At 43.4% G+C, this 26,692-nt stretch overlaps 1 protein-coding gene across 1 annotated transcript; it reads left to right on the top strand.

Moving 5' to 3' along the window:
• Positions 1-8,355: 8,355 nt before the first annotated feature.
• Positions 8,356-9,369, top strand: MAGEB17 (MAGE family member B17). The gene has a single exon (XM_016202925.2). The coding sequence runs from the start codon at positions 8,356-8,358 to the stop codon at positions 9,367-9,369; it is 1,014 nt and encodes a 337-aa protein (XP_016058411.2).
• Positions 9,370-26,692: the final 17,323 nt, after the last annotated feature.

The raw sequence follows: 26,692 nt of genomic DNA, 5'->3' as shown, positions 1-26,692 counted from the left end.
GCGTAACTTGTTCAAGCATCTCTGATCTACCTGCTTCCAAAGACATTTTGGGAATAGGACTCACCTTAATGTCCCCTTTAGTTACTTTCATGGCATGGGTTGTGTCTGGTCCCCTCTCCAGCTTTTGGCCAAACAGTGAGGAGAATGAAGTCTAGGTTTAGCTTTGTGTCCTTAGGCAAATCCTATAACCTCTTTGAGAATCTTAAATGAAAGGGTTGGAGGAGCCTTTGCCAGCCAGTGACCTAGGACTGGTAAAACTATTGTGTGAATCAACTGATGGATTGGCTCAAAGCTAATTGGGGTTGACTTAACCGGGCCCTTCTCTAGGGAAGTCAAATTTTTATTTCACCTCAAGAACCTAAAATTACAGTAAGAAAGACCCACACTCTCATGTGGTATCACCTCTCTTCTAGGGTGGAGTGTGGCAGAGGCTTGGAACTAAGACATTTCACGCCTGGCTTCCAAAGATAATCATGTTTAGCGCTCATGTCGTTGGCAAGGAAAAAAATCAATTTTTGCTGTGGAAAACCATCTGTGTTTATTCAATTGACAGACACTACCTTTCAATCTATCTTAAATTGAGCCTCCCTGAGGCAGGCAGCTCAATAGTGATAGATTAAGCAATAAACAAAGCACTCTTCCCACCAATGGCTGCTGCTGGCAGGGAAGGTGCAGTGGCTGGCAGGAACAATATTCCACAGCAAGATGATCCTCCCAGATTGGCGAAGACAAGGCTCCTCCCTGTTGTTGATTTGATGGTTCCCCATAAATGGAGATGGCTAAACCCTGTTGTTCTGGCTGCGCTCACTCCCCCACTGAACCTGGCCTTCTGCCTCATTAACAAGTCCTGGGTTTCCCACTTTGCACTATAAACAATTTGGTGTCATCTTGAAGAATGGAGAACCCTTAGGTAAATAAACAATTTAGAGGCTGCTCACATGAACCAAGCTCAGCTTATGAAAATGCACACTGAACAAAAATAAATGAACTTGTCCATAGGTCATGGGCACACTTAAGTTATAAAGTTTTCGTTTATGCCAAAAGTAGCAGTTGGTTATTGGTTTCAAAGTCAATTCATGCACCAAATGGCTTCCGTAACAGAGATTAGCTTTGTTTGGGGACTACATGTTGAATGACATCCTCAATCTGTGAATTAAAAAGTGGCTAAATCACTTTTCCCAGAAGCCAAATAGAGATGATTGCCCTGAGAACCTGGCTATATGAGAGTGAAATGAATAGTATTTATTCACTTGTGCTGTGATGAGTTGGGAGGGATACAGACTTTCTTGTCATTTAGGCCCTTCACATCCACACCAGGAGTTAGCCATTGTTAGAGAGCAGCTTAGAATTAGCTGTGCGTTCCAAGGAGGAATGGAACACATTTTGCACATTTGTCTAATTTTTGGCTGAATTTTCATAAAATGGATTACCAGCTGACAACAACGGAATTATTCACTCTCCTGGTGTCAGGCTATTCAATGTGAGCTACTCAATGAAACCAAGCCCTAACAAGCTCTACTTTATTCTGTATCCAGATGCTCATTCCTCTCAGCCCTCACCTGGATGTATTCCTCTGGATATATTCCTGCTAAATATATCTAGAGCAATCAACAAATAGCACACTGAGAACAGACTTTTCTCTTGTGAAACTTCATGATAAAAATACAGTTACTGGAACTTATCTAAATTTTTTAAAAGTTTAACAGCCCCTGGGTTAAAATATTACACGTCCACAACTAATTCAAAAAATACTTTGCATTTAGCTAGTGTTCATGGTCTATAAAGCAATTTTATACTCATTGCCTCATCTAATCCAAGCCTTCCCTGCTGACCTAAAAGCTGCTTTACATCACTGACCATGAAAATTTGTAAATGACATTTACTAGTAACCATCTACTATTAGATTAAAAGGCCTATGAAACTATAAGGATGAAACATGTGAAACTGCAGGTATTGGACCATATTTGACCTACAAAAAGGTGATTTCATAAGGTTCAACTTAATCTGATTGCATTCATTCTCATGGCTCATTCCGTGATATTGAAGAATACAACTGATCATTGCTTTCCCAGTTACAGGATAGTCTGTCATCCCCAAAGCAAGCCTGTTTAACTTGGCACAAAGGAGTGAGCGGTGTCATTGTCGGTTGCCCCAGGAGAGGCATATTAGTGGGAACGGCATTTTGCGTCATAATGAAGCGGAAGGCTAAGATAAGAAAGGCAGGATCCTTGGGAGCAAAAACACAAGCTACAAAACACATGGTATTTGTCTGAAACCTGAATGAAGTTCTGTGACTCTAGAAGTGCTGGAAGAAAGGGGCTCAACTTCACCAAGCAACAATGACATGCCAAATGCAGTACTAAGCACATTGCTGTTCATCCTCACAAGCACCTTGAAGAGTTTTCAGATGATGAAGCTGAGGCTCAGCGAGGTTACTTCATGATCTCAAGGTTACATGCCACAGTTGAATGGCAGAGCATTAATGTGGACCTGGATCTCTCTTAAGTCCATTCTGTTATTCAGCATTGCTTCCCAAATTCAGCCCATGTGAGAAACTAAGTTCATAGTACCTAACAGTCCCATTCCCTACTCAGATTTTGTCCTAAGGCTTGAACTAGAGATAAAGTCCAAGAATATACACAAAGAGCATCAAAGATGTTTCTAAACACCTAAGTTAAGGACTCACTGAAGGCAGAGGCTGAAATGAGGCACGAAGTAGGTGGGCAAGGAAATCTTTTAGCTCAGTTGCCTCCAGAGACACAATTTCATGGCAACCGGAAGCCCTGGGGAAAAGTCCCCCCCGACTACCCTTGTGATTAACTAAGGAGAAAAAAACCTTGTTTAGAGAGGACCCAAGTGAGAATAGTCAATCCAAACGTCCTTTGAATCAGGATTAGTTGGAGAAAAGAGGTAAAGAAGAGGTGGAGACATCCCCCACAAAAGAGTAAGATATGACAGTGGATGGTTTCCCAGCGCCTAGAGACCCAGGCTACCTGAATAGCCTCTAGTAGAAGAATCTCTCCTGGACTAAGGGACCAAGTCATGAGCTCAGGTTTGAGTGCCCCATCATAAACACCACCATCTCTCTGCCCTCTCAGTACTCATGTTCTAGAAGATAAGATTATTTTCCTTTTCCCCCCCAATTTAAAATTTATTCCCAGAGCTATATAATGACATGGAAGGGCTCACATAATTTTATGGTCTTTTACAAGGATCATGTCAATGGACAGTAAAACTTCACACATTCAGCACCTCTAATTCCCAGACAAGCTTGAAAATTTTGTATAAGTCAGGATTTCAGTGTTCAAGGTACATCATACAATTTGGGCCTATTGTGAATCCAAATTTTTTCATTACTTTGCTTCAGTTTTAGCTATTGATAATGTACAACATTAAGAAAGTAAAGCTGATTTTCTTCAAAAACGTTTTTTTCTGTAACCTGGCTTAACTGACTCAAACATGACCTTTCTTGCATCCAAGTCAGCAGGGTTGTAGGTAATAAAATTTGTTGAAATAATCAATTTATTGAGTTGTAAAAATATATGGCACGAAGTTGTTTAATGTCATGCTCTGTTTTGTTTTAAATATTAGACACATATTTTGTAAATTATCATTGTACTTGTTAACTGTAAATATTTATTGCATTAAAAATGTGCTCTGTGTTAAATAACTCAGAACAATTTCCAGGTGTGGTACTTAGTATAAATAATGTCATGGCTTGGCTTTGCCTAGACAACTTACATTAATGAATAATTTATAAGAAATTCACAATATTAATATGAATGATTCAGATCCTTTTTAAATGTGCAAACTTAACTGTGTGACCATCTAAAATTCTATCTATGAAGTGTGCTCATTGAATGTATACTTATTTTTCAAGAACTGTTTCCAGTGCTTCTACCACATTGTGCATGGTTTGCACAGTAAGTCAAATCCAGTGTTGTGAGCTGAATATTCAAGTCATAGATGATAAATGTGTTTTATTTCTTAATATAATAAAGCATAATTTATGAAATGGACAGATGCATGTATTCAGTGTTCAATAAAGATATATCTGCTGCATGAATGTAGTCTGTGGTCATATGCCCTACAGTTCCTTAGTTCTGGAGCCATCTACATCAGAATCACCCAGGCTGCTTGTTGCAAAATACAGATTTACCCAATTTCTTATTTACTTGGAACATCTGGGGATGTGACTTAAAAATCTGCATCTTAAAACAAGCACCCGAGGTGATTCCTCAGAACACTAGAGTTTTGTTTAAATTTTTAAAATATGTATTTAACTTTTGAATAAATAAGCCATTCTCATGGTTCATAGAAAGGTATTCAATGACAAATTATCAAGTATGCCTTTTAGGCATATATTGATATTTACATTACTTATCATTCAGAATAGGATTGTCAAAAACAGTTTCCATTTGTAGTACAGAGTCACTCATCAACAATGAAAATGCATGCCTATGCCAGCACTAATCTTCCAACTGGACATGGATTCCCTTCTACCATGCTGTGGGCTGGTGAGCATCTTGGGCGGGTTTATAAGGTGCAAGCATCTGAATAGAGGTCAGTGCCTGTAAGAGGCAGCTGTCCAAACTGTAGGAAACACCCTAACTAGCAACACCAGGTAATGCTGACATAATTCACCATTATTAAAAAATTGTCTCCTCCAGATATGAATGAAAGTAACCACAGCTCCCCAACCTATAATGGCAGACAGGTGAGCCTTCTGAGAGCTCCTTAATGTACATCAATCACTGTCGGTGGTCAAGTGTCTTAGTCTGTTCAGGCTACTATAAAAAAAAATACCATTGACTGGGTAGCTTATAAACAAAAATATTTATTTCTCACATTTCTGGATGCTGGGAAATCCAGGATCAAGGTATAGGAAGAGCCCACTTCCTGGTTCAGAGATGACACCTTCTCACCGTGTCTCACACAGTAGAAGGGACAAGGAAGCTCTCTGGGCTACTTTTATAAGGGCACTAATCCCATTCATGAGGACCCCACCCTCATGAACTAATCGCCTCCGAAAAGCCCCACCTCCTAATACCATCACCTTGGGAGCTAGGATTTCAACATATGAATGGGGGAGCCACAAACATTCAGTCCACAGCATAAGGGTTAATTTTAATTAGGGAATATTCTGATAAAATACATTCAGAGACAAAAGTAAATTTTCTCATGTACAGTCCCCAAAATGGCTTATTTAAAACAAAACTACTACCACACTATCCAGCTCATCCTAGCCTTGTATCTCTTGAATTCATTTCTCTTCTCTCTACTGTAAAATGTATCTCAGGGAGTAAAAAGAAAAATGGGTACTAACTACTGGATTGGAATACAAAGCCAGAACAACATAAATACGAATATAAATAAAGAGTATGAATGAAGAAAAAAAGATAGTATTTGGTGACCACCTGATCAACTACATATGCAATGTCAGTTCACCTGAAAAGATAGGGGTTCACAAAATCATGGGTCTCCACCTCTGCCTTGTCAATGTATTAGAACCGAAGTAATGTACAAGGCCAAGTCTGGTTGGTGAAGAGAAGGACGAGGTCAGCTAACTTTTTCTCTGGCAGCCCACCACCTGTCCTGGGCCTCTTGCCTTGGACTACAACTTCCTCATCTCTCATAACTCCAGGACAAGGGAGAATTTTCTGCAGAGTTTATAGTGGGAAAAATGCTCAACAGTTTGAAGGGATATGGCATTTCCCTGGAAGCCTTCAATGAAAGAGACAGGAGTGAAAATGAGGACCCCCCCCATGTAGGAAGGAGTACTGGGAAGACCAACGTTCCAGAATGTAGACTACCTTCAGAGACTAGCCTATGGCTTGTCCAAGACGTATCAAGTCCCAGGCAGGCCTGTGAGGCTGAGCATCCCCTCAATTATCCTTCAGGGTTCTCAGGAACAGAAGGCCTTGGTCTAAGGAAGGTGACCTGGGGTCAGTAAAGGGAGGAGTGGAAGCCTCTGATAGACTTGGAGGTGAGGACTTGATGAGGAACGGGGGAAGGACCCAATCAGAACAATGGGGTCCTATGGAGTCCCACCCCCGGCTGTCCACCAGTGGGGGCCTTCAACAGTTGTGGCTGGATCTGGCTCACACTGACTTTTTATTCTGTAGTCCCAGAGGGTGAGGGCCTTTATCTCAGGGGTGCAGCCTCAGGTCCTCCAAGAGTGGAGTCTGGAACTAGTCAGGTGTCAAGGTGATGCATTTTTAGGGAAGAATGAAAGAATTACCCGCACTCAAACAGAGGAGACGGTACAAAATTCTGCCTCCTCCTCCTGACTTGAGAGGTCCAGGCACAGTTGTCAGGTTGAGGACCCCCTCATTTACAGGGAGAAGAAAGCCTTGGTCTAGTGGAAGTGGGCCCCAATGCTTCAGAGCGAAAGGAACCAGTGATATGAAGGAACCGTACCAGCAGAGAGGATCACACTGTCCCTGCACTCTGTGCCTAGTCTCAGTCAAACAGTGCTCCGCCCAGGGGCTCCCCATTTCTGCCGGGAGGGTGCTAGCAGTGGACGGTGTCGTTAGAAAGAGAACAGCCTAGTTATGCAGAGGGAGGAGTTCCGGCCCTACCAGGAGTGATGTGAGGACTCTTAATACTAAATAGAAGACCTGTCTGCAAGAGATAAGGTGGCTCAGGGCGCCGCCCCAGCCCACAGGCGTGGGAGGTCGAGTCAGGCGTAGCCACAGGTGATGAACCTGACTTTCCCTTCTAGGAATTCAGGGAGGGTGTGCGATTGGTGGACTCAAGTCAGTGGAGAGAGGACCCCCGGGCTTGGATTGTTATGTTTGCGATTCCATAGAACTGTCCCTGCTGACAGCCCTTTGTGACCCCCTAGCAGCCTTGGCCGGATGTGGCTCACTGACTTCCGCCTTAGAAGGTTCAGGAAGCTGAGGAACTTGGTGTATGGCTGGTGGAGAGTAGAATTCAAGGAGTGGTCAGGTATCCAGACAAGGACCCGCAACGTGAACTGAATGTGAACATCCTGCCCATCAGCAAGGGAGCGCCACAAAATCCTGCCCTACCGTTAGCAGTGGGAAGCCCCAGTACAATTGGGCTTATTTATGTGTGGATGGCACCACGGACGGGAGGGCTTTAGTCTAAGCACGGCGGCCACAGTTCTGTTGAAGAAGGAAACCTGGACCCCAACTGTAGTCCTGGTGAGACCCTGAATACTAAAGAGGGGACCTCTCTTACAAAAGAAGGAGGGACCAGGACTGGGAGCACCAGGCACCCATCGCCAGATTCAGTGTTCCCGTACTTCCTCTCTAGTGACCAAAGGAAGTGAATTCCATTTTGAGGCTGACCAACCCAGATCAATAGAAGGAGGAATCCCAGGCTTTGATACTTGTCATTGGGGTCCCAAATAGTCCCGTCCCTGCTGTTAGACCTTGCAGACCCTATACAGCCTCGGCAGTTAGTCCTTGGAGGTCCCATATACTCTTACCCAGATGTACCTCACCCTGACTTTCTCACCCAGAATGTGAGGATCTTGGTCTGTGGGGAACAAACTCCAGCCAGTGGATGGTGGACTTCTAGGACTAGTCAGGTATAAAAGGGGAGACCCCAAACATGAACTGATGCATAGCCAGTGCTCCCCTCTTCCCAGCTCTGGGAGGTCCTGGCAGAGCTGTGTGGCTGACTTCTGCTCATAAGCTTCCAGCCTGAAGTGCACTCTAACACCTCCACAGGGTCCTCAGGGGACAGCCTGGCCAGGAGAATAAGACCCCTGTGGAGTCCTACCACAGTGTCCTGCGTATACCTTAAAAGAGGCATTCTCCCCCCCCCCCAGTGGTCTTTTGCTGTTTTCATACTTAATTTTATATAAATTATACACAACAGCTAGGTAATTCTCTGTTGCTCTTTTCAATTGCTATATGACTCCATCATTTGCCCAGTTTTCCCAAAAGTTATCTTGGATTCCACTATCCCCTAATGATCTCAAAGTCCTACCCACTAGAGCAATGCCACTGCCATTCCTCTTTCCTCATCAACAATTATCCATTGCTGGATTACAATGACCGTCACCTGATTCATTTCCCTAATTCTCCAATCTTTATAAAATCTCCTTCTCAAAATTTCTTCTGGCTCTCAAGTATCCTTAGAGTGAAATCAAAATTCCTTAATATAATTACATGTCTCTTCCAGCCTGCCTCACTATGTTCGAGCTAGAGAGTTTTCAGTTCCTTCCTTACTAGGCCTTTCCACAGGCTGCTCCAGAGGGACATTCTTAAACCCACCATGGCATCTACCTGTGCAAGGGACTCACATCCTCTTATCCTCCTCCAGGTGATTGTGTCACGTGCCTCCCTGTCACACTTCTGCCTTCTGCCCCTAACAACAGTCATGCCTCGTGGTAAGAAGAGTAAGCTTCGTGCCCGTGAGAAGCGCCACCAAGCCCAAAGTAAAGACCAGGGTCACAGGGATGCTCAGGCCACTGCAGGAGGGGAAGAAGAGTCTCCCGCACCCCCCTCGCTTATGTCAAAGGGTACACCCCCCAGCTCCTCTGCTGCAGGCACTTCCCAGAAGTCTCAGAGAGTCCTGGCCTCCACTTCTGCTGCAACCATTTCCTGCATGAGTTCTGGTGAAAGTGCCAAGAGCCAAAGGAAGGAAAGGTCAAGTTCTTCCAGGGCCCCGCCCTCTTCAGAGAGCTATAGAGAAGATCCTCTGGCCAATAAAGTAAGCATGTTAGTGCAGGTTCTGTTGCACAAGTATAAAATGAAAGAGCCCATTACAAAGGAAGAAATACTAAAGGTTATCAACAAAAGGTACAAGATGCACTTTCCTGAAATCCTCCAGAGAGCCAGTGAGCGCATGGAGCTGGCTTTTGGCCTTGACCTGAAGGAAGTTGACCCCACTCGTCACTGTTATATCCTTGTCAGCAAACTGGATCTTCCCACTGAAGAGAGTCTGAGCGACGGTGGCATGGGCCTTCCCAAGAACGGACTCCTGATGCCTCTACTGGGTGTGATCTTCTTGAACGGCAACCGTGTCACTGAAGAAGAGATGTGGGAATTCCTGAATATGATGGGGGTCTATGCTGAGAGGAGGCACTTCATCTTCGGGGATCCCAGGAAGCTCATCACCGTAGATCTGGTGCAGCAAAAGTTCCTGGAGTACCGCCAGGTGCCTGACAGTGATCCTGGATGCTACGAATTCCTATGGGGCCCAAAAGCCTACAGTGAAACCAGCAAAATGAAAGTCTTGGAGTTTTGGGCCAAAGTCAATAATACAGCCCCCAGCGCCTTCCCAACCCAGTATGAGGAGGCTCTGAGAGATGAGGAAGAGCGCGCCCGAGCCAGAGCAGCGGCCAGGGCCCGCGCTCCGGCCAAGACCAGCAGCTCCTCCCAGCGCCCGTGAAGTCCTGTCAACCCTCTAAGTCCCGGGGGCAAGATGGGGCTAGAGAGAGCACACTTTATCTCTTCTTTGTGTTCTGTTTTCATAATTAACTTACAGGTTTGCCTCTTTTTCCCTTATTTTTCCAATGTGTTCCTTTTAAAAAAGCTATGAATCTAAGGTTATGAATAATATGGCTCACCTATTTATTGCTATTTGTTAAGCTTGAGAGTAATAGTTTTGTATTTTGTAAAAACAAATTGAAAACCCTTGCATCTTTTATTGTGGCCCAGCACCAGTGGGTAGGAGTTTTCTTTAAAATGTGAAAGAACCCCACAGTGAAGTAGTTGGGATAACGAGAGAATGAAAAATAAAAGTAAAAGGTGGTTAATTCTTCCTTTTCCTCATTCCTTTTACTCTTTCTTTTGATGAAATTAAAAGATATATACCTAGATTTGCTTACCTTATTCAAGAATGTGGGAGAAATTAAATCATCATAAATTAGAGCTCTTGTGCACTGTCTCTTTTGTTCCCCAAACATGAATTGAGTTCTGCCTTTCTGGAAGGCGCCATGCTAGCTCTGGGGATGTGTAGATAAAGAAGACCCAGCCCCTGCCAATAACATTCTAGAGCCCAGGGGAAGCTGTCATATAAAGAGCACACTAAACTCTTAAGGACAATAAACAGAAGGAACAATGAGGGAGGAGGTGCCAGACGAGCAATCCAGTGTAAAGGCCCCATACAAGGCAGGCTGGGAAATAGGAAACTGCAGGTCCTCCGAGGGGAGAATTTTAAGTTTGGCTGCGCCAGAGGTCAGATGAGGTTGTGAAAATGGTAAGCAGGGCCAGGCTCTCAGATCTCTCAGACAGTGGGCCTCAGAGTGGAGAGGCTATGCCTGGAATGGAAAACTGCTCTTCACAGTTCCTCAGGGATGTGGTGAAGCCGACTGAAATCTCCACCCACCTGGGGCAGGATGGGTAGGAACCCTGTGCTCTGTTCCCATGCAGGTGAACACAGTGCACTAACTATGTGTTTTGTGCAGTTTGTGTCCAGAGTTTCTGAGAATAAGGGTGATATCCAGCAGTCACCAGGTTGCCCCACTTTTTCCGGGCCTGGGGGTGGGGGGTACCCAGACCATTCCATTAAAAGGGAACCCAAATATAGCATTCTTCTGTGTGATACAGCAAACTCTGAGATCTGATTTCATGGTGGTGGAATGAATGAAAATGGGGATGGGATAAACACGAGGGCAGCTGTGAGGGAGGAAGTTTGTTGGTCCTTTGCATACCTTTAATAGCTTCACAGTGCATCTAACTGGGGGAGTCTACCACATGCCCACATCAAATGACTGATTATAATGGGGAAATATTACTTAGTTTTATTTACTAAGCAGCATTTTAACTGATTTGCTGTGTTTTGGTCTTAGAACACTGCATATTGTCTGACCTGTTCTAGATTAGGGAAAAAAAATTCCAGCGTGGTATGTGGTATCACCTGAGGTCAAAATAATTATGGTAATAACTGCCATTTTAAAAAATCTCTAACTGCCAGGCATTGTGCTGGGTTCACAACATGCATTCCATACATCCACCAGTCCTAGAAGACAGGACCTAGCAAACTTGCTTCACCCATGAAGAACCTGAGGCTTATGGACTCTGATGATGTGCCTGAGTTCACATGGCTGGTAAGTGGCAAAGCCAGTACTAAACCCCGTGGTCTGTATTCTTTTAGAGCCCACACTACCCTACTCCTCCCAGCTTAATGCAGATACTGTATGTTATAATTCATATGTACTTTCACTACTTGGGATGTTTCTCAGGCAATAAAAACAGGGCTCTGTATACTAACTACTTGTTTGGAATACACAGCCAGAGCAATAAAAATATCAAAATAAATGGGTTGTATAAAGAGAAAAATACTCAGTGACAATACTGTCACCTACATATGCAATGTCAGATCGCCTGAAGATAGGAGCTCACAAAATCATGGGTCTCCACCCCTGCCTTGTAGAAAGTCAATCTATGAGAACTGAAGTTACATAAGAGGCTAAGTCTGGTTGGCGAAGAGAAGGAAGAGATCAGCTAACTTTTTCTCTGGCAGCCCACCACCTGTCCTGGGCCTCATTCCTGTGACACCAATCCTATCTGCAGTTTGAAACAGGGAAACTTCTCAAGTTTGCACGAATATAACATTTCCCAGGAAGACTTTAATGTAGGCAGGAGCCAAAATGTGGACCCCTATGTAGGAGGACTGGTGAAATCAACACCCTAGAATATAGATGATCTCACTGAGACTAAGCCACAGCTGTCCTCAGACCTATAGGATCCCAGACAGGGCTGATCATCCCCTTGTTCTTCAGGGTTCTCTGTAGAGGGAGGAGTCCCAGACTTTGATCCTTATCAGTGGGGTCTCAAACAGTCCTTCCCTCGCTGTCAGCCCTTGGAAGCCCCTATAGCCCTCAGAGGCCCTTACAGCCTTGGACAGCCACCTTGACTTCCTCTTTGTGGAATCCAGAGGTGGGAACTTGGTCTGAGAGGCAAGAATTCAGAAAGTCGAGGGTGGAGTTCCAGGTCTGGTGAGGTGTCTAAGTAGAAACCCTGAATGTGGACTGAAGAGATCACTCTACCTATCACCAAGGAGACTGCCCAATGCCACACCCTGTCTTAGCCCTGGGAGAGCTGTGGCCTGACTTGTGCCCAGAAGTTCTCACAAAGGGGAGGGCCTTGGTCTAAGAGAGTGGTCCCTATCCTGCCAAGAGAGGAGACCTGGGTCTTAATTGGATTCCAGGTGAAGAAGCTGAGTGCTAACCAGGGGACATGTCTCCAAAAGGGGGGCTGTCCAAAGCCCAACCCCTGTTGTCAGTCCCAGGGGCCCCAGGCAGGAGTAGCCAAGTGTGCTGCACCTCAAACTCCCCCTCTAGGGAGGCACAGAAGTAAGGGCCTTGTTCAGAGGCCAGTGGACTCAGGTCAGTAGGGGAGTCCCAACGGGCCCAGGACAGAGAGAATACCCTCTGAGCTGTCAGCCCTGGGTGGCCTCAGGCAGGAGTGGTGGAGTGAGGTGCCTCTTCTCTTTCTCTTAGGGGATCCCAGGAAGGTGAAGGCGAGATTTTAGTTGTCAACTTCAGCACAGCAGAGGGGAGGGCTCAGGCCCTGCCAACAGTTGATGGTGCTGACTAAACCGAGAGGCCCCCACCCGGGAAGAGAGGATCCCCACTACCAGCCCCTGTTGTTACTCTAGGCAGCTCCAAGCAGAGCTAACAGGCTGCAGCCTAAGGCCCACTATAACTTCATCCACAGGGTGTTCAGGGGACAGGCTGACCCTGCATGGTCCTAGAGCATTGCCCTGGTGAATGGGCTTACACCCTCTTGTCCTCCCACATCATGTGCCCTTCTGCCACTCTCCTGCCTGCTGTCCATAACCACAGTAATCATGTTTCACAATGAAAAGAGCAAGCCCCACAACTGTAAAAAAAAATCTGCCAGGCTCAAGGTGAGAACCAGGGTTTTAAGGGTGCTCAGGTCAATGCAGCAGGGGAAGAAGAGTCCAGCCCTCATCCTCTCCTTCTTTCAGGCATATTCCCTAGAGCAAGCATAATGCCAGGTTACATAGCTCTCTTCAGGGGCCTCAGAGAGCACCACCATCTGCTTTCTGTAGGTGTTTCATGTACAGTATCTTAAGAAGTTGCTAAGAGCAAAGATGAGGAAGGAAGAAGTTACTCCCAGGCTGATGTGAATATTTTTATGTCTATATGATAAAGTTCCCTTAAGTCAGCTTTTTGGAGCCTGGTAAAGCAGACACACTATGAAATTTCTTTTCATTTCCAATGAAATACTCATCATATCACTCTTTAAATCAATCCAATAAGCACACAAAAGAGTGGAAAAGAGAAGTGGCTTTGAGCAGCATACCCAAATAAGCAAGAATGGGCAAATGGAAACTGAGAAATAAAATTGGGAGGAGAACAGGGAAGGAAGAGTTTGCTTCAAAGAGAGATTTGAGAAGAACTTGTAGAAGGGCAAAGCTGTGAACATGGCTTTTGAAGGGTGGGCAGCTCTATGAGCTGGGTATGAAGGAGAAGAGAGAAGGACCTCTAAGGCAGAAGCCAGGCAGGTTGGCTTTGTGCTCGGGCAATAGATGACCAAGACATAGTTCCTCTCTTGTGTGGGCCAGCAGGTTAGGAATAAAGTATCTTGGTATCTTTTGGCATTTAGATTCTCCAAGGAATGAAAACCCTTAATCACAAGACATTAGCAGGGAAAAACAGTTAGGAATTTGACAAAGTCAAGCTGGTCTTTCTTTTCTGGGTTAAGGTTAATTTTGTTTCTTTTACAATAAACAGAGTCAGAAATTTCAGGACATCAATGCATTGAGCTTATCCAGATGGATTTTTATATCACCACTCCTTCTTTTTCACTCTGAAATGTATACTGCATACAAAAAAAGCATATCAAATATGTATGTAGAGCTTGAAAAATAATTATGTGAACACCTATGGACCCACAAGTCGATTAAGAAACAGAACACTACCAATTCCTCAGTAACCCCCAGTGATCCTTCCTCAATGGTATACCTCCTCCTACCTGCTATGGACTGAATGATTGTGCCCCCACACCCAAATTCATATGTTGAAGACTTAATGTCATAGTATTTGGATGTTTGGCCTTTGGTGGGGGGGCATAATTAGATCATAAGGGTGAATCCTCGTGATTGGATTAGTGTCCCTATAAAAAGAGAAAGGCAGCTGGCTCCCTCTCTCTCTTTCATTTTGTGAGAACATAATGAGAAGACAGCCATCAACAAGCCAGGAAGGAGGCCTCACCAAAGGAATCTGCAGGCACCTTGTTCTTGGACCTCCCAGCTTCTAGAACTATGAGAAATAAATGTTTGTTGTTTAAGCCACCAAGGCTATGGTAATTTGTTACAGCAGTTCAAGCTAAGACACAACCTGAGAGGTAACCCCTATTCTGAATTTTGTGTTACTTGTTTTCTTCCTGTTCCTTTTTCCAACTTAGAATGTATTCCTAAACAATATAATCCTTTGTCCAGTTTTGCCTGCTTTTGAACTTGATATAAATGGAACTACACTGAAGGTAATCATCTGTGACTTGCTTTCTCCACTCTCTATTATGTTTCTGATACCCACCCATGTGGTTCTAGTTTGTTCATTCTCATTGTTGTGTAGCAATGAGAATTCCAATGTATAAAAAAACCACAATGGGTTTATCTACTTTCCTTTGGTTAATATTTGAGCTGTTTAATGCAGTTATGAAAATTTTTGTACGTATCTCCTACTTTACCTGTGAGGTTTTCTAAGTTTCATATCTAATAGTAAAATTACTGGGTGATAGATCATGCACATGTTCAACTTTACTAGGTGATGCCTAACTCTTTCTCAAGTGGTGGTACGAATCTTGACCACAGTGGAAGAGGGTATGTTGATTTATATCTTTCACCACTTGATACTTTTCCACTTTTTAATTTTTGTCCAGTCCATTCAATGCGTAATGATGTCTCCTTAGGGTTTTAGTTTGCATTTCCCTGTTTACTAATGAGGTTGATGACCTTTCCGATGTTAAGTTGTTTTCAACAGGAAGGTCAATCCCGAATCTTTGCTTATCCTGTTCCTGAAAACCAAAGTCCAAAGGCAATATTGTTTTTGCATAATTACTTTAAAACTAGTTACTTTTCTATTATAACACTAATCATGTAGTCAATCAACATAATTAGTAGCCCTCAGTCTCAACTTATTTATTCCCCTGGAGAAGCTGAGACAAAGAGAGAGAATCATATATATTCTAGTACTTAAGAAAACATGGCATCCCGAAGATGGCGGCGCAGGTCACAGCTGCCCCCGCCGCCTCCCGCAACCACATCAAAATCACAACTAAAACCCAGAACCACCATCCCTCAGAGCCTCCTGAGATCCAGCTGAACAGAAGCCCCGCAACCAGGGAGCTGAGGCAGCACCGAGACCGGGAGGAGGGGGAGACGCGGGCGGGTCGGGGCTGATTCAGAGACGCGGCCGCGGGGAAACCCGGGAGGGAATCTCGGCGGCGGGGGTTTCCCGGAGGAGCAGGGGTCCCAGCCCCACAGCAGGCCCCAGCCCAGGGCTCCAGGCCGGGAAGAGACGTCCCCACAACTCCGGGCTGTGAAACCAGCGGGGACTGTGGCTGAGGGTCGCGGAGGCCGCGGGAGCCCCAGCAGCTCCTCTCAAGGGCCCGGCGCGGACTCACTCGGACGCTCCCTCTGAGCCCAGCGCCGGGCAGCAGCCTGAAGGGACCCGGGACACTCGGGGAGGGACTGACCTGCCTGAGATCCGGGCGACAGGCGGAGGGTGGCTTCCTCCCAGGCAGAAGGGCTGGCGGAGGCCATGGCTCCTGTGGCGAGTCCTCCCCGCACAGCCCGCAGGCAGGTGCCATGTTCGAGTCGCCAGCACCTGACCCACACTCTTGGCCCCGCCCCGTGATTCCCGGAGGCCCCGCCCCTCCCCACCTGCAGCTCATCCAGGCCATTTCCAGGGGCTTTTCTGTGCAAGTGGCCTCTCAAGCCCCATGCTTAGGACTCTCCTAAAATCTCTCAAACAAGCAGCAGCTGCCCCATGTGGCTTGATAAGCGGCCCCAGGCCTGGCACTAGCGGCAGCTGCACTGGCTCATAGCTGGGCCTCTCCTGGGCACCTCCAAGCCCAGCACAAGCAGCAGCCAACTACGGTTTGCTGAGTAGCTCACGCTGGGTGGCCCTGGGCAAGGCACTGGCACAGGCTGACTGTGCACCTCCCGGGAAGCCCCAGGGACAGTGCACCTGGGGGTCAGACTCGACCACCCTGGATTACAACCCTGCCACATCCATGAGTGACACTCAAGGGGCGCACTTGGTGGACACCAAGCCCCACAGAAGTAAATCCTGCTCCATAGGGGTGTCTCCAGCACAGCAGCTCTCTGGCTGTAGCTGCAGCGGGTCCTCACAGCCAATTGGCCTGGGGGTCAGTTCCTCCCAGTGACGCCAACAGCAACCAAGGCTCAATGACAACAGGACAGTGCACACAGCCCACACAGGGGAGCACCTGGAAGGCCCAGCTCAGGGGACTGGGGAGGCTGAGCCACTGCACCCTACAGGACACCTACTACACAAAGCCACTCTACAAACTCCAGGAGACATAGCAGCTCTACCTAATACATGGAAACAAACACCTGGAAGCAGCCAAAATGGGGAGGCAAAGAAACATGTCACAAAGGAAAGAACAGAAGAAATCTCTAGAAGAGGAACTAAATGAAATAGATCCTAGCAAGCTAACAGATACAGAGTTCATAATTTTGTTTACAAGGATGTTTAAGCAGACTGTTAGGGAAATAACTGAGAAAATCGATAACATAATAAAGTACCAATTTGAAATGAAGGCTACACAAACTGAAATGAAGAATAATTTACAGGGAACCAACAGTAGAGCAGAGGACGCTGAGAATCAAATCAGCAATTTGGAACATGAGGAAACAAAAAGCACCCAACCAGAAGAGCAAAAAGAAAAAAGAATCCAGAAATATGAAGATAGCATAAGGAGCCTCTGGGACAACTTCAAGAGGCCCAACATTCATATTATTGGGGTGCCAGAAAGGGAAGAAAGAGACCAGGAAATTGAAAACCTACTTGAAAAAATAATTACGGAAAACTTCACCTACCTGGGGAAAGAAATAGACTTACAAGTCCAGGAAGCACAGAGGGTCCCAAACAAGAGGAACCCAAAGAGGCCCACAGCAAGACACATCATCATTAAAATGCCAAAGGTGAAAGACAAAGAGAGAGTCTTAAAAGCAGCAAGAGAAAAGCTATTAGTTCCCTAGAAGGGAGCACCCATATGACTGTCAGCTGATTTCTCAACAGAAACCTTGCAGGCCAGAAGGGAGTGGCAAGAAATGTTCAAAGTGATGAAAAACATGGAACTACAACCAAGATTGCTCTACCCAGCACAGCTATCATTTAGAACTGAAGGTCAGATAAAGAGCTTCTCAGACAAGGAAAAGCTAAAGGAGTTCATCACCACCAGACCAGCACTACAGGAAATGTTGAAGGGTCTTCTTTAAGAAGAAGCTAATGAACAAAAGAGTCTGACGAACTAAATAGATCCAGAGACATTGACGCATGCAACAGACGATCATATTTCAGAGGAAAGAGGGAAGGGGGGTGAAAGGTGGGAAGAGATTAACCAAAGAAGTTATATGCATATATGCATAACCCATGGATGCAGACAATGACAAGGGTGAAGGCCTGGGGAGGGGATGGGAGGGAAGTGGAGGAGGTCTATTGGGGGGAAAAATGGGACACCTGTAATACTTTCAACAATAAAGATAAATTAAAAAAGAAAAGATGGCATCCCGCTTCATCTTTGCCTGTCTCACTTAGCAGTAATGAAGATTAGCACCATTGCCTTGGCATAGGGGCCCCTATGGAATCCCTACTGCTTCTTTATTCTCTTTTCCAAATAATATTAATGAGTATTCATATTGTTCCCACCGTGACTTAAACCCTCCACTCATGAGATTTCTTCTCCCCGCAACCCATGTCCAAGTACATCTAAATCACAATGCTCAGTGGTTCTCAACCAAGGCTGATTTTGTCCCCTGAGATACATTTGGCAATGTTTTGATTGTTAAAACTCGGGGTGGCGGGTGCTACTTGAATCTAGTGGGTAAAGGCCTGAGATGCTACTAAACAGTTCCCCAGAACAAAGAATTATCTGGCCCCAAGTGTTCATAGTGCTGAAGTTGAGACATGCTGGGAATTGAACCCAGAGGGTTTTAACCATGAATTCCTCAGAGAATGTAGGTGGCAGAAAATATGGGGTACAGTATCAACCAAAAGTAAGTCTATTGCTTCAGGAGAAGAAAGTCTAATTGTTAGGCCCCTCTCTAATGTAAAAATGATATCATTACAGCAAACTGGCACCACCTTTGGGCTGAGGGAAACCTTTCACAGAAATATTTAAGTAGTACGTGTTTTATTCATTGCAGTACATATAAACTCTTTGGGGGCATGCACACAGTGTGACTTAGTTACGTGTAAGGGAAAATGTCCCAATTTTCAGTCCTATTTTCTTCCCACAAAAGTGGAAAAATCACTAATTCTATATTGAGTGTTAAGACAAATCAGGGCAATTCAGGACAATTTAAACTCCCACAAGAGGGGATTTGACCAAGGGTCTCCCAGGACAGCGATGTAGTAATTTAACTAAAATCCTGTTATTAGAGTTGCTGAATCAGTAAACATTGCCAACAATTTCAGAGGCTTAAATTCAGAAGAGCTTTTCCCTCAGAAAAAAAAATAATAATAATTCACCAGCACTTGAAAAATAAAGAGATTTTCATCAAGATGATTCAGTCAAATTTTAATATTGAAGTCATTAATGAGAAGAGGTGAAATAATTTCTAGGAAAAATAACTGAATTAGGCTCTAGCAGAAAGGTAGAAACACTATGATGCTACAAAGTGAGGGATTTATTATAGAGTTTATTGTGGAGATGATGGAGCAGTTCGTGCAAGGCTATTTTCTCTGCATCTAGAGTTGAGCCAGAAGTCACTATAGTTCAGCCAGCCTGGCAATTGGAGGTAAGGTGGGCATAGATGAAAGCAAAGACACCGGAACCTGCATCTATGTCATACTACAGCCTCAGTGCCATGGGTAACCTTCAGGAGAAACTGGCTTTGCCATGGTACTGCACTGGCACTTATTCCAGAGAGCTCTAAGGAGGGAACTTCTTAGGAGTTGAATGAGCTTTGTGTCCAGGTACTGCCCTCTGCTGACAAGGTAAGCCAGTTGATCAGGGATAACCTGCCTGCCTCTCTAATAACTGAGCTGTAAATATAGCTGCTAGACAGAACTGCTGCTTAACTTCTAAACTTTTAAATCTCATGCAACTTTCTCCTGTGGCCAACCCCAACCTGGAAGCATACAGGGAAAGGAATTATGGGAAACATGATTCAAAGGCACCACAAACACCCTGCTTTCCAAAGGAAGAGCAAATACTCAATGAATCAGAGCTTCCCACCATGAAATCAGTGGAAATCAGTGGAAATCAGTGGATGAGAAGCTGGCAGTAGCCTCGGGAATGTGGGTGTTAAAGAATAGGATTCTAGAGGGTGATAAATAAAAATAAAGAAAATAAAACTAAAATGAGTCTTTCTCAGGGAACTTTCTATCCAAGAGAAAGTGAACTGTGAAATAGACCATGGGCATCATGTGTAAGGTGATAGCTAAAACTATAATTATAACATGGCAACAGTGGAGAGTGGAAGCTAATTCCTTAGACTATGACTGATTCTACCTTATAAATATGGAACTGTACAAACTTATTTGGAAGACCAAGTAAGCTGGAAATTGGAAGTTTAACAAATCAAATGAAAAGGACATACAATACTTTCTATAGAATCAAGTAAGGCATTTGGTAAATTCAACATGTATTCATGATTTTAAATGAAATATTTCATAAAATAGGAATTGGTTAATTTATTTTCTTATCATGATAAAATATAGCCAACAAGTCAGTGTTATGATTTATGAGAAAATGCTAGAAGCATTCCCATTAAGACAAAGACAAGGATAGTTTTTATTACCATTAATATTTTTGAATTTTTAGCCAAAGTAATTAAACTGGAGAAATAAATCAAAAATCATTAAAATTGGGAAGGAAGAAACAAAGTTATCATTACTCATAAAGTGATATTTTTCTCCTAGAAACCCAGCAGAACCAATGTCACTCCAATTAAAGAAAAAAGAAAACCCAACAGAATGAACTAAAAAACTTTCAAATGATAAGGAATTTTAGTACATTTCTGCTTAAAAAATCAACACACAGAAAACAATATCTTTCATACAAATAAACAACAACCAGTTGTAACATATTGAAGGTCTTTTAGAGAAAAAGTTTGATTTCTATTCTAGATGATTAGGAAACATTAGAAAACAAATCACTCAAAGCAAAACAAAAAATCCTTGCCCCCATGGAACATATATACTAATGGATTGTAAAGAATGGTAGGGACCTATTATACAAAGAAAAAAATAAATTAAAAACCTAAAAACCTGGCTAAGAAACAAGATGGCGGCGCAGGTCACAGCTGCACCCGCCGCCTCCCGCAACCGCATCACAATCACAACTAAAACACAGAACCACCCTCACTCAGAGCCTCCTGAGATCCGGCTGCACAGAAGCCAACAACCAGGGAGCTGAGGCAGCACCGAGACGGGAGGAGGGGGAGACGCGGGCGGGGCGGGGCTGAATCCCGGAGACGCGGCCGGGCCCACACCCGGGGCCGCGGGGAAACCCTGGAGGGAATCTCGGCGGCGGGGGTTTCCCGGAGGAGCAGGGGTCCCAGCCCCACAGCAGGCCCCAGCCCAGGGCTCCAGGCTGGGAAGAGACGTCCCCACAACTCCGGGCTGTGAAACCAGCGGGGACTGTCCCTGAGGGTCGCGGAGGCCGCGGGAGCCCCAGCAGCTCCTCTTAAGGGCCCGGCGCGGACTCACTCGGACGCTCCCTCTGAGCCCAGCGCCGGGCAGCAGCCTGAAAGGACCCGGGACACTCGGGGAGGGACTAACCTGCCTGAGATCCGGGCGACAGGGGGAGGGCGGCTTCCTCCCGGGCAGAAGGGCTGGCGGAGGCCATGGCTCCTGTGGCGAGTCCTCCCCGCACAGCCCGCAGGCAGGCGCCATGTTTGAATCGCCAGCACCTGACTCACCCTTGGCCCCGCCCCGTGATTCCCGGAGGCCCCGCCCCTCCCCACCTGCAGCTCATCCAGGCCATTTCCAGGGGCTTTTCTGTGCAAGTGGCCTCTCGAGCCCCATGCTTAGGACTTTCCTAAAATCTCTCAGACAAGCAGCAGCTGCCCCATGCGGCTTATAAGTGGCCCCAGGCCTGGCACTAGCAGCAGCTGCACTGGCTCATAGCTGGGCCTCTCCTGGGCACCTCCAGGCCCAGCACAAGCAGCAGCCAACTACGGTTTGCTGAGTAGCTCACGCTGGGTGGCCCTGGGCAAGGCACTGGCACAGGCTGACTGTGCACCTCCCCGGAGGCCCCAGGGACAGTGCACCTGGGGGTCAGACTCGACCACCCTGGATTACAACCCTTCCACATCCATGAGTGACACACTCAAGGGGTGCACTTGGTGGACACCAAAGCTCCACTGAAGTAAATCCTGCTCCATAGGGGTGTCTCCAGCACAGCAGCTCTCTGGCTGTAGCTGCAGCGGGTCCTCACAGCCAATTGGCCTGGGGGTCAGTTCCTCCCAGTGACGCCAACAGCAACCAAGGCTCAATGACAACAGGACAGTGCACACAGCCCACACAGGGGAGCACCTGGAAGGCCCAGCTCAGGGGATTGGGGAGGCTGAGCCACTGCACCCTGCAGGACACCTACTACACAAAGCCACTCTACAAATTCCAGGAGACATAGCAGCTCTACCTAATACATAGAAACAAACACCTGGAAGCAGCCAAAATGGGGAGGCAAAGAAACATGTCACAAAGGAAAGAACAGAAGAAATCTCTAGAAAAGGAACCAAATGAAATAGATCCTAGCAAGCTAACAGATACAGAGTTCAGAATTTTGTTTATAAGGATGTTTAAGCAGACTATTAGGGAAATAACTGAGAAAATCGATAACATAATAAAGTACCAATTTGAAATGAAGGCTACACAAACTGAAATGAAGAATAATTTACAGGGAACCAACAGTAGAGTAGAGGACGCTGAGAATCAAATCAGCAATTTGGAACATGAGGAAACAAAAAGCACCCAACCAGAAGAGCAAAAAGAAAAAAGAATCCAGAAATATGAAGATAGCATAAGGAGCCTCTGGGACAACTTCAAGAAGAGGCCCAACATTCATATTATTGGGGTGCCAGAAGGGGAAGAAAGAGACCAAGAAATTGAAAACCTACTTGAAAAAATAATTACGGAAAACTTCCCCTACCTGGGAAAGAAATAGACTTACAAGTCCAGGAAGCACAGAGGGTCCCAAACAAGAGGAACCCAAAGAGGCCCACAGCAAGACACATCATCATTAAAATGCCAAAGGTTAAAGACAAAGAAAGAATCTTAAAAGCAGCAAGAGAAAAGCAGTTAGTTACCTACAAGGGAGCCCCCATACGACTGTCAGCTGATTTCTCAACAGAAACCTTGCAGGCCAGAAGGGAGTGGCAAGAAATGTTCAAAGTGATGAAAAACATGGAACTACAACCAAGACTGCTCTACCCAGCACAGCTATCATTTAGAACTGAAGGTCAGATAAAGAGTTTCTCAGACAAGGAAAAGCTGAAGGAGTTCATCACCACCAGACCAGCACTACAGGAAATGTTGAAGGGTCTTCTTTAAGAAGAAGCTAATGAACAAAAGAGTCTGACGAACTAAATAGATCCAGAGACATTGACGCATGCAACAGACGATCATATTTCAGAGGAAAGAGGGAAGGGGGGTGGAGGGTGGGAAGAGATTAACCAAAGAAGTTATATGCATATATGCATAACCCATGGATGCAGACAATGACGGCGTGAAGGCCTGGGGAGGGGGTGGGATCGAAGTGGAGGGGGTCAGTGGGGGGGGAAATGGGACACCTGTAATACTCTCAACAATAAAGATAAATTTAAAAAAAAAACAACTAAATACCTTACAAAGCCTATGAAACCTAAAACAAATTTTTTAAATAAAGGTATTTTAAGTATTAACCCCTGTGCAGAGAAAAAGTATCTGAAGGAAATGTACTTCTATCTTGTGCCATGAGTCCTGCTCTTATAATTTTTTATTGTTTCTCTGAATAAGCTTGACTATACGAGCAAATGAAAATTATAAATTAGCTATAATAAAAGTGACATTGACAAAGAGAAAATAAATGAAACAATAAAACCAAATGTGCCTTCTTTGAAAAGATCAACCAAATTGACAAATGGTTAGCTATGCTGATCAAGAAAAAAGAGAGAACACTCAAATAACTAAAATCAGGAATGAAAGAAGGAACTTAATTCCCAACCTTACAGAAGTAAAAAGGATTATAAGGGAATTCTATGAATAATTACATGTCAACATATTAGATAGCCTAGCTAAAACAGACAAAGTCTAGAAAGACACAAACAACCAAAGTTGACTCCAGAAGCAATAGAAAATCTTAGTAGACTTCTAACAAGTAAAGAGATTGAAACAGTAATCATTTTCCTATAAAGAAAAGCTCAGGCTCAAATGTTTTTACTGGCAAATACTACCAAACATTTAAAAAATTAATGCCAATCCTTCACAAACTCTTCCCAAAAACTAGTAGAAGGAACACTTCACAAATTATTCTATGAGGTGATAGCAAAAAACAGACAAAGACATCAGAATGAAAGAAAAAGAAAACTGCAGACCAATATCCCAAATGAATATAGATGCAAAAGTTCCAACAAAATACTAGCAAACTAAATCAGTAACATATAAAAAAGGATTATATACCGTGACCAAGGGTAACCTATCCCAGGAATGAAAGGTTGACATATATATGCGTCTTTGCAAACTATAAAATATATGTGTTTAAATTTGTACAATGGTATTGTCTTGTAGATCTCATCTGGGTTTTTTTTACTTGAGAGTGTACTTCTAAGATCTTTCCACAATGCAGTTGCTTTTCATTCCTGAGTAGTATGCATTTCATTTATCCATTTCCACATTGATGGACAGCAGGTTGCCTCCAATTCTTTATTTTCCCAAACAAGGCTCCAATGAACAAGTTTATTCAGATACCATCTTGGATCTATGTGAAGGTGTATCTCCATTCTATACGGAGGAGTGGGCCTGCCAGCTCATAGAGAATATGCATAATTTCACTCAGAACACTATTATTATCCACAATGGCACAGGTTTAAATCTTTGATCAGAGTAGATGACTTTTTTTATTTCCTCACCTCTTCACAAACACTTAGTATTTTTTGAGTTTTTCTTTTTTGGCAATAAAATGAGAACAAGGTGCATTGCTGTTTTAATTTGCATTTTTCTGATTACCAGTGAGGTTGAGCATCTCTTTTTGTTCTTGTTTGCCCATTTAGAATTCTGTTCCTGTGACTTGCCTTTTCATATAATTTGCCCATTTTTCTATTTCCCCTTTTGTTATCTTGTTGATTTGCATTATTTCCTTGTATATTATAGATATTAACCCTTTGACTCTAGTTTTTGATGTTACAAAATTCTCACATTAAGCCACTCACTTCTTAATTTTATATGTGATGTCTTTCATTCCGAAAAAGGTTTTAGTATTGATGCAAACAAATAATGTCTCTGTCAAGTGAACAATAATTTTTTTTAATAATTGGAAAAATCCATTTACCAGTAGAAAATCATATGGAAAGTATGCGATGTTGAGATTTGCAAAGTGAAGAAGTTCAGTCCGTGATTCCTTTCATTTTGATTTACTTTCAGGGTTTTGTGAAAATCAAACACCTTGTCTGGATGCAAACACTACTCTAAGGCACAGTGAGTGAAATAAGCATATACAGTATCCAGGTCATACGACCAGCAAAGAGCAGGATTCTCTTTAACAATGATGTTAAACTCTCTTTTAAAAATCTATTTTTTGATTTGCACATGTTTAATTTGTATGTATATTTTATACAATTTTTTATGAATCACATTCCACAATAAGAAAAATTAATAAATGTGATGCTTTTGTAGGTTTTTTATTGATCTTTATCAGAGTAAGAAGTTCCTTTATCTTTCCTTTCTATTATTTCTGGTAGATTTTTAACATTATTATAATGTTTCTCTTTATTTTTAGCAATGTTTTAAAAATAAACTCCACTTTATATGTTGCTATTATTGCCCATGTTTTAGTTGAGATTAACATTAATCTGATGTATTTTATTGTTTATTTTACACTTTTAGGTGTAGTTTTGTTTTAGGAGCTTTTTATAAATTAAAGATTTCAGGTTTGGTTTTTGTTTTAAAGTCAGCCTAAAAGTCTATGTCTTTTACTGGGTGAATTTAACTCATTGAAATTTATTTATATCATTTTGTATTTGGACTTATCTTTTTTATATATTTTAGAGATCACCCATCAACTTTTATAAATAAATTCAAGTATAGTATTTTCTAAGTAAAAATTATTCAATTTTACTTATCCCTCCTAAGGTAAAGATTTTTGCATGCTTTATGCATTGAACAGTCCCCATTATTTTACTGTTGCTTTGAGATTTAGTTGCTCCCTTGTTTATAAAAAATGATTACCTTTTTTTAGTCATTAATTTGATTTACTGATATATTTTATCAATTTATTTATCCCTCTGTGTTCACTTTTCTTCTCGCCAAAGTATATACTTTAATATTTCTTTCAGCAAGGGTCTTTGAGTCATAAATTCAGCCTTTGTAAATCTGAAAATATTTTTATTTTTTCCTCACTCTTGAATGAAAATTTATACCCACGTAAGTTTTGAGCTGGACTATATTACCGCACTGTAAGCTTGCAACTATTGTTGTTAATGAGAAGTGTACTCTCTTTCTAATTGTTACATTATATCTGCCTTTTTATTTGGTTATCTTTACTGTTATTCATTCCAACTACAATGTGTCTTAAGGTGGGTATCATTTTATTTATCCTGCTCAGCCTCAAAGTGAACTTTGCTCTAAAGACTCAAGTCTTTCTTCAATTATGGAAATTTTTCATCAATATTTCCTTAAGTATTGCTTCTTCAACTTCCCCCCTCTTTTTTTTTTCTCATGGAACTTGCATTATGTTTATGTATTTCTCAATCTTTCTCCATGACAACTGTTCTTTTATAGTTGGTATTAGTATCTATGTGCTGTATTGTGGATGAATTATTCAAGACTTGTTTTCCAATTCACAAGTTCTCTATTCAAATGTGTCTCAATTTCATCTTACCCTGTCTATGGAAGATCTACCCTATCTTATCTTTAATTTCAGTAGCGATATTTTCATTCTAAATTTTCTATTTGGTTCCTTTCATATCTACCTACTCTTATTCTTTTAAGTCTGCTTTGTTTGATAATTTCCTATTCACTTTATGAAAATGTGTTTTTTAGCCTATTATCTTAGGCGCACTTATGACCAAGTTTTTTGAAAGCTGTTCTATTATTTCAATTTCATCTTGAGTGAGCTCCTGTTTTGATTGATGATTTTTGTCAGCTGTCTTTCTTAGCATACAATTTATTGACTTCCTTTGGAATTTTAGTTTGCAAGATCATTTTGAGACTTTCAGAGGGAATCCTCTTTTTCTCTTCCTGCTGCTTTCCAGCAGGTTTTTAGTATTTTCCTTTGGGGCTGATGATACAGAGCGGAGTTGTTTGGAGGTTCTGGGGCTCAGTCTTGTGATGGCATCAGGGGTACCT

The sequence above is a fragment of the Miniopterus natalensis genome, chromosome X (assembly GCF_054644295.1).
Source record: "Miniopterus natalensis isolate mMinNat1 chromosome X, mMinNat1.hap1, whole genome shotgun sequence".
NCBI classification, from domain to species: Eukaryota; Metazoa; Chordata; class Mammalia; order Chiroptera; family Miniopteridae; genus Miniopterus; species Miniopterus natalensis.
This window is presented reverse-complemented; position numbering and strand designations above follow the sequence as displayed.

Coding starts and splice junctions, on each gene's coding strand:
- MAGEB17 (XM_016202925.2), top strand. CDS start 8,356: ATGCCTCGTGGTAAGAAGAGTAAGCTTCGTGCCCGTGAGAAGCGCCAC.